Here is a 12,411-nt window from a genome sequence, read left to right as displayed (position 1 = left end):
TAGTTGTACCAGTACTAGCATGATATATTATATCAACTATATATTATAAAAATGGATTATTAATACTGAAGCATCAGTGTTAGAGCAGCATGTTACTGTTGTAGCTGCTGGAGGTGGAGCTAGTTTACACTACTTTATATACAGTTAGCTAGTTTAGTCCGGTGGTTCCCAACCTAGGGGTCGGGCCCCTCCAAAGGGTCAGCAGATAAATCTGAGGGGTGGTGAGATGATTAATGGGAGAGGAAAGAAGAAAAAACAAAGTTCTGATACACAAATCTGTTTTCAGTTTTTGGACTTTTTCTCTAATCTTTGATTTTTGCTGAAATATTGGATCATTTATTGAAATGAAAGCATGTGAGAAGTTTAGAGGGAAAAATCACTATTTGGTGGAGCTGTTAACAACTCATAGACATGTGAAACGTGGCCCCGACTACACACTGCTTTTTGTAAGACGTCAAAAGCCAAAAAGGTTGGAAACCACTGGTTTCATCTTTAACAATGTGTTGTATTTTAAAAGCTTGTTATATTATCCATTGTGTCAAATCTTCATCTGAAAAGTAACTAAAGCTGTCAAATAAATGTAGTGGAGTAGAAAGTACAATATTTCCCAAGTAAAGTAAAGTTGAGTAAAGTACAAGCACCTCAAAAGTGTACTGTAATGTAAAATAAGTGTAACACAATACTTGAGTAAATCTACTTCCACCACTGGCAATATGCTCTCATATTTTGTAATGCATTACTTTATTCTCCATATATGCAAGCACAGTTTGCACTTATATTTTCTAAAACAATATACACAGGTATTACGTTTGTGAATTGTTTATGACGTTTCTCAAAAACAGGTCACATAATTGACCACACTTTGGGAATTTTGCCATCAACCATGATGGCAGTTTTGAGTCGCAATCGAAGGTCAGACTCATTCTTGCTTCTGATTGGGCCGGATGCTCTACAACCCGCCCAACTCCCGCTCCACGTGGCCTCTCGCTGCTGTGATGGGGTCTCGTGGCTGCCACTCAAAACGGCTCCAGCCAATCGGGCACTTCGTCCTTTTGACTCGCGTCACACACGTTCGCCGGCAGCTAGTGCTACTATTCAAGATGTCGGTGTTCCCCATGTGTGTGCGAGCGAGTCGGGGCCTCTGGAGGCTCCGCAGCGGGGCGGCGGGTGTCTCCTCCCAGTCTGCGATGGACATAGTGCGGACACTCTCCACGGACAAGCCGCCTGTCGGCCTCGCTCAGGCCATCCTCCAGGAGAAACTCAAGCAGCAGCAGCAGAGCCAGGTGAGGCAGCTAGCTTGCTGAGATGCGCTCGATTTAAACACTTACCCGTGCTGGTGGGGAGATCGAATACTGCTAACTAAAGAGCCCGCCCACCTGAACTGCGCGTGTAATACAAATCGAAGCTACTCAACTGACATTTCCAACCTGAGACAGACTAGCTTACATCTTAAACATTTAGCTGACACACGGAGACTTTCACGCCGTTTTGACGGTTTGCTGTGTGTCAGCTGTCACGATAAAGTGTCAACTTAAAAAACGTAAAATATCTGCCAAAACCGAGGCGCGTGCGCCCCGCAGTCCACTGAATGAATGAACGTGAGCTTAGGGTAGCTAACATGTTAGCTGGCTAATGTTAGCATACGTTTTTACTGGAAACTGCAGCCTCGGAAACACACAATACCTGAACCTTTCCCACAAAATATTCTGTTAATGTGCTTTCTTAGTCTGGAGAGTTACGACATGTAGTTAGTATCAGTTAGGTTCGTTAATGTAATGTTGTTAATGTTGTGGTTCCTTTATGTATATTGGCTTTTTTGCTGAAACACACACTGACTAGCTGACTAATGATCTAACTGTGTCTGGAAAAGCGTCAGTTGATCACTCGGAGCTGTTAGATAAACGCTGTCACCAGCAGCCAAGGTTTGTTTGGTTTGAAGGTCAGAGCAGCCCTCCTCCCCGCCTTCATCCCACCACCCAGAAACTGCAGCGCAAACACTGTATGAATGACTTGTTGCTTTAAAGATCCCCTCCAGACATATACAAACACTCTGCCTGATACGTTAATGTGTGTCTGATGTAGTTTTTCCACGTTAAAATCCTCAAAACATATGAGTGAAATGTCCAGACATGTTTTAAGATGTGCTGTATACAGAATACTTGAATCATATTGTCTGTGTGTTGTTAAAATTCATGAAATGACATCTACTCCTTCTCTCTCATCGAAAATACAACAAACATTTGGTATTTTTATGCATATCAGGCTTTGGGTACACAGAGCCTGAGCTCATTTTTTTCTGTCAATATTTATATTGATGATTCTCAAACTTCATTTTTTTTGTTGTTGTTGTTGTTGTGCAGGGCCAGCCACCTCCTGAGGGAGGTGAAGGTGAGAAGGACGGGGAACAGGCGGGCGACAAGAAGCAGAAGGAGAACACCGCCTACGCTAAGAAGATGGTGCTCCGGCTGGCGGGACTCATGGGACTCGGCGGGGCGGTCAGCATCGTCTACATATTCGGTGAGTGTGTCGATTTCACTCTGTGGCCACAGAAAGTTTGAGAACCTGACAGACTGTAAACTGTCTTTCAAAATCCGCAGGAAGTTGTTATCAGTCTGGTCTTGAAATGGCAATGAGTTAAAGAGCCTCCAAACTGATTATTTTGCCGGAAAGACAGTCAGTTTTTAGATATACTGATGTGAGGTGTGCTGATTTTATCTAGAGACTAATGTGCTGTGTCACTCCAAAATATGCTGATTCTGAGACCTTGAATTTGTATAAACTAATGGGTCATTGCAGGATAATTATATGAGATAATGGTGGAAACCTGCTGTCAGTTTATCTGTTCATTCATTGCTGTAATTCAACCGCTGACGCCTCAAGGTTGTGACGTCGGAGCGAAGCCACAGCGTGATTATTATGAATGAAACAGGCTTAATTTGATCTCAGAACAGATGCTGCTCTTCCAGAGTGACTGCTAATGTACACAAACTTAAGTCTCTTCATATGTATTTTTGCTTTAAAAAAAAAAAAACAATTATTCAATTATAAAAATAGTTTCATTTTCTGTCAATCAACTGTTGCAGCTCTAATCCTGAGTAACTGGGGTTTAGTCTCTGTAAAGACTAGTTGCTGTGCAGCTTTTCAAATGTCATTTTTTGATGATTTTAGTGCTATAAATCATATTATATTCTCTTTTTCTCTTTTGTATTTGTAGCTTCAGAAGTCTCAGAGATTTTAAACCTTTTAGCCAGTAGAGCCGGAACGATTAGTTGATTAGTTGGCAGCTGTTTTGATCGTCATGATGTTTCCAGGTCTCTTAAACGTGGGAATTTAAATTTGAATATATTTGGGTTTTGGACTGTTTATTGGCACCACTTCCTGTTCTGTGTTTTAGGATGTTGCGGTGGACATTTTTCATCGTTTTCTGACGTTTTTAGAGATCAAACAAATCAATCAATTAATCGAGATATAAACCGTCAGATGTATAAATAAATGAAGTCATCAGTCAGCTTCCAGAATTAAGATGATATATGCAGGTTTTACTGGAAACGTCCGGCTGGGTGGAGACTTTGTCGTGCCATATGGTTTAAGGGATGGATTTTGATTGGCTGTCAGTGTTTTGCTCTGAAAGTGATTCCCCGCTGTCGTCATAGTTACAGTTGCGGTGTGGACTCCACCATCCACTTGAGTCAGAATGATTTTTAAACCTACATATTTATTGTTTTTGGTGTGGCCGGCCCTTTAATGTCTCTATGTAAGGCTTAAGGCACATTTTTACATCCAGCATCTAACTGGTGCAACTGGCCCTGGGTGTTGATTGGTTTATCGCCCTCTGCTTCCTGCTTAGAGGGACGACCCTCAGATGGGCGGAGCTAGCAGCTGTCAGTCAGAGTTGAGCAGCCCGTCTTCAGAGAAGAGTCAGACTGAGGACGATAAAGAGGGATATTTCATCTGTTTGTAGAAAATATACATGTGATCGGTAAAGTTAGTTTTTCCCCAGTCAGCTGCGGCGGGAACGGAGCAGCCAGAATTTAAAACAGCCAGTAAGTCACCAGCGTTTCCCAGCAGCTCAGTGGGACACCAGGACACCGACAAACCAACCAACCATCTGCTGGGTTCATGAAGTCTCTTATTTCTCCACATCCAGGCTTTTAAATGACCCTGCTGCTTTATTTGTTATTATTCTGCAACAAAGCGGCATTTGGAATATTTGCTGTTTCCTATAAAGTCGGAGGAACGGAGGAACAACCAGATTTAATCAAATGATGAAGGCATCGTTAGTCTTCATCCTTGATTTTGCAGCCACAGTTTTTTTTGGGGAGATGATGTCGCAGAAGACGGATATATACGTTTTTATTTTTATACATATTTCTGTTGGAATTTAACTTTTATTTTCTCCTGTTTTTTGTTTTTTTTTCATCAGTATCACGGAATAATTCTGTCACACATCTGGATTACTGAATGGGAATATGCTCTTGATAATTTTTGGATTTAATCTCAGTCTCTGCCGTGCGGATTAGTCTTTGCTGATACTCGGGGGGAAGATACCGGATTATAAAACTGCTCTGGGAATGTATGCGGTTACACCTTTTGTGTGTCTGGTTTCCCAGCAGATAGGTTTGTGACATACAGTTCAGTTTTTTTGGGGGGGTGACGTGCATTTTTTAGTATTTGCAGGTGATAAGCTTGAAAAGTTGAGATTAGAAATGTTCCCTTTCATTGAATCTGTCATGCAGCCTCTGAATACCAAAGAAACTTGTATATAAAGAGGCTGGAAACATTTTTAACCTCTTTTTTCTTTTGCAAAAGTTGCAAAAGTCTCTTGTAAATGTGACCAGGGCTGCAACTGATGATTATTTTCATTATTGAATGACCTTTTTAAAGCTCAAGGTTTTGACCGAAACCTGAAGATTTTCAGTTTGTAATGATATAAACAGACAAAAACAACAAATCTGGACTGATACCAAAACAAAACCTCACTTTGACACATATGAATGTGTTTTTCTACAAAAACTTCAATCCTCAAACGTTTTTTTTAAATGTTATATTCTGAACTCAAGCAGTCACTCAAGAGTTTTGTCTAAATAATAATAGAAATACTAATATTAGCCACTATTTTTGATTAAAAGAGTATCTATTCAAAGAATAAGTCAACAAGATGAAGAGGTTTACGAGACGTTTGATGTCAGCTTTCAGTGTTATCCAGCTTTTCCCCTGATCGTCCTTCAGGCTAAAGAGCCACATGACTGATAATAAGTCTACAAACAAATGTTGAAGTTTGATCGTGTGTGTGTGTGTGTGTGTGTGTGTGTGTGTGTGTGTGTGTGTGTAAAACCCTGAATATCATCTTTGACTCATGTTGAAAAGCCTCACAGTCTTCACACGGTGATAAACTGATGTTTTTCTTTCTTTCTTTTTTTAGGCACCAATTCAGTAGACGAGCAAGGAAACCAGGTAGGTTTTTATTGCCACACACACACACACACACACACACACACACACAGTTCCCCCAGGTGTGATCCCGCACACGTCACCAACAGTATCTATCAGACGCATTGACTCGTCCATTCACATTCGAATAGGAATTCGTTCATGCGTCATGTCGGCACACTTCAGCACGCCTCTTTTCATGTCTTTCCTTTTTTTTGATGTGCGGTGGTGTTTTGTTCACCTCACAGGTAGGAGATCCTCCTCTTCCTGTTGTATAGGATGCCGTAAAAAAAAAAAAAAAAAAAGGCACACTTCACAGGTCGCCGTGACGTAGACGACGGAGAAGAGGAGGTAGCTGTGTCAGAGGTGTCGGTATGGGAAAGGAAAAAGAAGCACACTTATCTCACCTCTTTCTTCTTTGTCGTGCTTTTAACATAAGAGTGTAGCGACTGGACGGCACACTCGGCAGGTAGCTGAGACGTCTGACATCGACATCAAAGAGACCAGTTACCCCACCTCCACACCCCAACGACTTCCAGTCCTCTCATATATCCCCCCGTACTACTTAAAGGAGCAGTCCGTAACTGCACAATAGAAAAACAAAAGAGCACATTTACCTTTTTATTTCACTCTATTTTATTATTATTATTATCATCATAGCTCTTCATTCTGTTTTATCTATTTTTATCGGCTTGTGAGTGATCTGTGAAGCACTTTGAATTGCATTAACCTGGATGGAAGATGCTATACAACTAAAGTTTAATAACGGTTGCTTCTGCAGTAATTTAATCATCAGAATGATGATGTTTCTCTGTATGGAGAGGACGGCTCTCAGCTCTCAGACAGGATGTGTTGTCGGAGGTGTCGTTCTGGGAAGACGGGCCACTTCAAAGGGCACACTTCTCACACATTAGGATCCTTTTGTTGAACCAAACGTCTCAGGACGGCTTCCTGCTAAGTGGCCTTTGTCGTTTTGTGACTTTGAAGCTGTCGGTGTGGGAAAGAAGAAGAGTCGGGAGAAATTATTTTGAATTTCCTTACTTAACTTAAGAAGACCTCCATTCATTTGATGGTCATTTTTATTTCTTTTTTGTTAAATATGAAGACCAAGAAGTGTCACTCAAGCTTGACGAGATAACTAAAAATCCGTGCAGGTCTTTGGGAAATGAGTTTTATGGGCAGATTGTCTGGATTAATGATGATTCAGCTGTTTCTGCTCATGATCTTAACACACCAGAGAGGTTAAAATTGGTAGTTTTTATCAAAACGTACAGTGACATGAACTCAGATCAGTCTCCGAAATCCTGGCAGGATTAGAAGGTCACACACACATCACAGCCCGAGAAGCCGGCTGTGATGTGTGTGTGTGTGTGTGTGTGTGTGTGACGAGGTGTGGATGTGGGAAAGATGGAGACCGTCTTTTGTCTCCGCCACGCCGTTCACTTCCTTACAGCTTCCTTCAAAGGGCACACTTATCTCACCCGGACATCCTGTCAGGGGAGCGTCCAGCTCTCCCAATCGGACGACACACTTGGCGTGTCAGTGCGACGTCCGTCTTGTGCCGCTCGTCAGAGCCTTCAAAAGAGGCCCGCACACTTATCTCACCTGCTCGTCCTCAAACTCCGTCTTCACAAGAGAACATTTGCTAAAAAACGGGACTGCGGCGTGTGGCGGCGCCGTCTGTACTTTACTTCAAAGAAACACTCTCGGTGTCAGCAGTGTGTGTGTGTGTGTGTGTGTGTGTGTGTGTGTGTGTGTGTGTGTGTGTGTGTGTGTGTGTGTGTGTGTGTGTGTGTGGTCTCGGGCATCCTGTCCAGCTTCTGCTTTGGTAATAAAGTACCAAGTGCTGCAACTGTGGATTATTTTCTTGATGAATCAATTATTATTTGTGCAGGTTGTGAAATATCAGCAAATGTGAAAACTGTCAGTCACAAGTTCCCAGAGTCTATAGTGATGTTTCAAAATGTCAAAAGCCAAAGATAATCATTTTATTATCATAGAAGAAAACCAGAAAATATTTACATTTGAGAAGCTGCAACTGCTGAATATTTGCTTAAGAAATGGCTGAAACAATCATTCAGTTTAGAGCTGCAGTGATCAATTAATTGGTTGTTCAAGAGAAAATGAACCCCAACTATTTTTGATAATTGATTCATTGTTTTTAGTAATAAAAGAAAAGCTCAAAGAATATAATATTATATAAAGGAATATTTTCTGGTTTCTTTAGTTAGACATTTGAGACGTCATCTTGTGCTTTAGGAAACAGTGAGCGACATTTTTTGACGTTTTACAGACCAAACTGCTAATGAAAATATTCATTAGTTGCAGCCCTCATTAGTTTATCACAATAAAAATTTTTGTACTACTTATTTAGTGTTGATTTTTCACATCAAAGAGACTTTTAGCATCAGCTCTCTGTTGTTCAGAGCAGCTCACATTCAACTATTATTCATACGATTAGTTTAAAATTATTCAAAAACAAAAAAAAACGTACTGATACCTGCTGGTAGGACGAAACAAGACGTTTGAGGACAGTAAAAGTACATAAGTATTATGAGCTTGATGTAGTTAAAGTATTGCAGTAAAAGTACATAAGTATTATGAGCTTGATGTAGTTAAAGTATTGCAGTAAAAGTACATAAGTATTATGAGCTTGATGTAGTTAAAGTATTGCAGTAAAAGTAGTGGTTTGGTCCCTCTGACTGATATATTATTATATATGACATCATTAGATTATTAATAGTGAAGCATCAGTGTTAGAGCAGCATGTTACTGTTGTAGCTGCTGGAGGTGGAGCTAGTTTACACTACTTTATATACAGTTAGCTAGTTTAGTCCAGTGGTTCCCAACCTAGGGGTCGAGGCCCCTCCAAAGGGTCAGCAGATAAATCTGAGGGGTGGTGAGATGATTAATGGGAGAGGAAAGAAGAAAAAACAAAGTTCTGATACACAAATCTGTTTTCAGTTTTTGGACTTTTTCTCTAATCTTTGATTTTTGCTGAAATATTGGATCATTTGAACATTTATTGAAATGAAAGCATGTGAGAAGTTTAGAGGGAAAAATCACTATTTGGTGGAGCTGTTAACAACTCATAGACATGTGAAATGTGACCCCGACTACACACTGCTTTTTGTAAGACGTCAAAAGCCAAAAAGGTTGGAAACCACTGGTTTCATCTTTAACAATGTGTTGTATTTTAAAAGCTTGTTATATTATCCATTGTGTCAAATCTTCATCTGAAAAGTAACTAAAGCTGTTAAATAAATGTAGTGGAGTAGAAAGTACAATATTTCCCTCTGAAATGTAGAAAGTAGCATCACATGGAAATACTCAACTAAAGTACAAGTACCTCTAAATTGTACTTAAATACAGTACTTGTATAAATGTACTGAGTTACTTTCCACCACTGGTTCACTTCAAGTGTTTTTATTGTTTTCCTCTGAAGTGATCTGAGGATGCGGGAACCAGGACTCGTCCTCTCCTCCGTGCTGTATTGTAAAGATCTTCCCTTCCCGTTCTCACACATTATAAACCTCTCTGGCTGTATCCTGTCTAGCCAACAGGCAGACTGAACCACTTCAAAGACCAGGCACACTTCTCCCACCTCCCCACTCCTCCTCCTCCTCCACCACCCCCCCCCCCCCACCACCACCTCTCGGACGGCACATGTCCCAGCTGTCAGAGGTGAAATTCTTCAAAGGACACACTTCTCATCAGCTTTACGTCTTATTGCGTTCAGACTTCTTTGAGGAGGCCGTGAAGTTTAAAGGACGGGAAGTTAGGACCCAACGACAGGACACACTTCTCTCACCTTTTATTCAAATCTATCAACTATATTGACGATTGAGTGCTTCCTTCCTAAAATGACTTCCTACATATGTTACACATTTAGAAGTATAATATAATACACTCTAATATATTATTTGGGATGATGTCCACATGTTGAAGTGTCCTTGAGCAAGATGCTAAACACCAAATTGCTCCAGATGTGTTTGTGAGTAAGAAAGTCCACCACATCAGCGCCGCAACTAACAGTTATCCTCATAATCCATTAATCTATTGATAAACACATACACAATATCCTCCAGCACAAGAAGACATCTGCTAATGTCTTATTCTCTCCAACATACAGTCAAAAAAAACCCCCAAAATATTCAATTAACTATATTGTAAGACGAAGAAAAGCAGAACATTCTCATATTTAAGAACCTGGAACCATCAAATATTTTGTCATTTTTGCTTAAAAAAACAATTATTTGATTATCAAAATAGTGCTTATTAATTTTTTGATTGATTAATCCATTAATCGTTGCAGCTCTAAATGACAATAAAACTTCAGGAAAGTCTATTTAGAAACTGGTAAGAGTGTCTGGTGTTGGCTAATCCAGCAAATTAAATACCTAACAAATCAACATCACATCACATTGATGCAAAAATAATATAGTATTGCTGTAAATCTGTCCTGCTCATTGATCTGGAAGAATTATCAGACAGTTCAACACGTCTGTAGCGCCTCCCTGGCGGCGATTTCCCTGCTCGTCTCCTGACTCTGGAGGTGTACAGGTCCTGCAGACCAGACTCTCCGTCGTGGTCTGTTCCTGTTCTGTCGGGTGGCCGATCCAAACCCAGACGGTGATGGTTGGTTGTAGAACTGGATCAGCAGCTCCTGAGGCAGCAGATTGTATTTCCTTCCTTGTGCTGGTGCAGGAAGTTGATCCTCTGCTGGGCCTTTTTTTGATGACTGTGTTGGATGTTGGACTCACCATCATCAGATCCCAGAAACCTGGAGGATTCTGACGTGGTGCTGTTGCGTGTGGTGATGGGGGGGGGGGGCTCCTCCTCCTCCTCCTGAAGTTCATCTCTACAGTGTTTGGCGTGTTCAGCTGTAGGTTGTCGTGAGCCAGCTGTTCAACCTCTGGCGGCCGCCCCAGTGAGCTGAAGTCCTTCATCAGGATCCTTGCGTTCCTGTCTGGGGAGTCGACCTTGTAGGATTGTTGAGACTAACATGTTAATATGGTAACAGAAATGTTTAGCTTCTCTGTCTTTGGATACTTTTTATTGAAGCCATCCTGTGATTTTGGCTTTTTCTGTTATTGTGAAGCAATTTAAATATTTGTGAAAAATGTCCATCACACTTTCCTAGAGGCCAGTGTGATGTCATCAGATGTCTTGTTTAGTCCCATTAACAATCCCAAAACCCAAAGATATTCAATTTACTATTATATAAGATGAGAAAAAACATAAAATTATGACACATTCTTCCTAAACTTAGTATTTCAAGGGAGAAGTTGAGGCTTTTTGAATGGAAGTCAGTGTGAGTCGGTGTCTAGCTCTAATATGAAGAGCAAGTGATGAGCTTTTTTGAAAAGCAAAAATAGTGAAATTAATGTTGCAGCATCTACAATGACAGGATTTGCTGCTTCTCTTTGTCATGTTTAATATAAAACTGAATATCTTCAAACAAAACAAGACATTTAAAGACGTCACCTTGTGCATTTTTCACTTCTTCTGACGTTTCATAGATCAAAAGATTAATTGATTAATGGCTGTTTTAAACACGTGTGGCTCAGTGTTTGCTGAACTTACAGTATCTCAGCCTCCTGTCGCAGAGCTTTTTTCTGTCCTTAACGTGGACACGATTTGCGTCAGAACCGGACATTTGTACTTCTTCTTCTTTTCTCTTGTGACAGAGAGGCGTGACGGAGCGCGTCGTCGGTCTCCGAGCTGCCGCTGGTACAGAACAGGTGGACACATGTGGCATCTTCACATGATTATTAAACCCAAGACTGCAGAGATGACATGTCATTGTTTAGGTCTCTACTACTGACACTCCTGAATTTGTTGTTCGGATGTCTGGAAGCTCTGCTGTGTTTTTACTCTTTGGGAAGATTTTTGGGAGCAGAACATGGAGCCTTATATGGACATTTTATGCTACTAATCACATCTCATGAAAGCTCCTCGTAAACAGGAAGCGATTAACGACAAATTCAGGCAGTTAAAGAGAGTTTGATGAATCTGACTTGGAACACAGTAAAGTTTTTTAGGATAAAAATATGAAAATATCTTTGCATGAGGCCCGTTGTGTTTTTCTAACACATCTGTACACACTTTGCACCTCTGACTTAGATCTTTATCAGTTTAAAGGCATAAAAGAAACGAGAACCAAACTGAAAACCGCAGAAAGCGTCTGTTTATGTTCCCTGAAGAAACGAGATGGCTGAAGGTGAAAATGTTGATTCAAATACAGGAAATACTAAAAACTTAACACATAGTCAGACTGATACTAAGATATGTACGTTTTCCAGTGTAGAAATACACTCGTCAGTGCCCTCTGGTGCACAGATTATTTAGGTAGTGCTTTTATTTTACAGGTCCTTTTTAATTTGATACTTATTTCCTGGAGTAATTTATGGGTATTTAACAGTTAATATTTCTGACATTTTACAGGGAAGGTGGTGCAATTTACTACAAATTATATGAAAAAACAGAATAAAAAGTGTGAAGTTGGTTTAGTTTGTAAATGCTGATTTGTTAAATTTGGGTTCATACATTAGTTGGTAATTTTTTCAAAAATTATTATTAGACTCTCAACTCTTTAACTGAGAGAAAATACTCAGTTTTCAGTGTGTAGATTTGTGTTTCAAACACTATATTAGCATTTTATGTTGTCTCTTAAGACTGTCCTCAGTTTTTTCTTATAGTTTGTACCAACTGTCCTAAGAATTAACCTGCAATTTAATTAATTAAATTACCTGCAAGTTAGCAGGTATTAAATGGTTTTTAGTATATAGTATGTTAGTCTGTAGATATTTAGCAATTTTAGTATAAAATTAAGGGACCTGTAAAATAAAGCATTACCGTTATTTAATGAAGAAACTGTGTCTAAATAACCTCAAACATATTTTTGACGTTTCACGTTTTCACTTCACTTTAACAGCTACACAACCAGAATCAGACAATAATGAATAATAATCAGTTATC

General features: G+C 40.0%; 1 protein-coding gene across 1 annotated transcript in view; it reads left to right on the top strand.

The window, feature by feature from the left end:
• Positions 1–683: 683 nt before the first annotated feature.
• Positions 684–12,411, top strand: part of timm50 (translocase of inner mitochondrial membrane 50 homolog (S. cerevisiae)) — a 47,547-nt gene continuing 35,819 nt past the window's right edge. The window contains exons 1-3 of the mRNA XM_044354870.1: positions 684–1,283; positions 2,361–2,517; positions 5,423–5,454. Of these exons, the coding sequence (XP_044210805.1) occupies positions 945–1,283; positions 2,361–2,517; positions 5,423–5,454 (528 nt within the window). The 5' untranslated portion in view covers positions 684–944. The remainder of the gene's footprint in view (positions 1,284–2,360; positions 2,518–5,422; positions 5,455–12,411) is intronic.

The sequence above is a fragment of the Thunnus albacares genome, chromosome 6 (assembly GCF_914725855.1).
Source record: "Thunnus albacares chromosome 6, fThuAlb1.1, whole genome shotgun sequence".
Classification (NCBI taxonomy): domain Eukaryota; kingdom Metazoa; phylum Chordata; class Actinopteri; order Scombriformes; family Scombridae; genus Thunnus; species Thunnus albacares.
The sequence above is the reverse complement of the archived record's forward strand: the minus strand, read 5'-3'. Positions and strand labels throughout refer to the sequence as shown.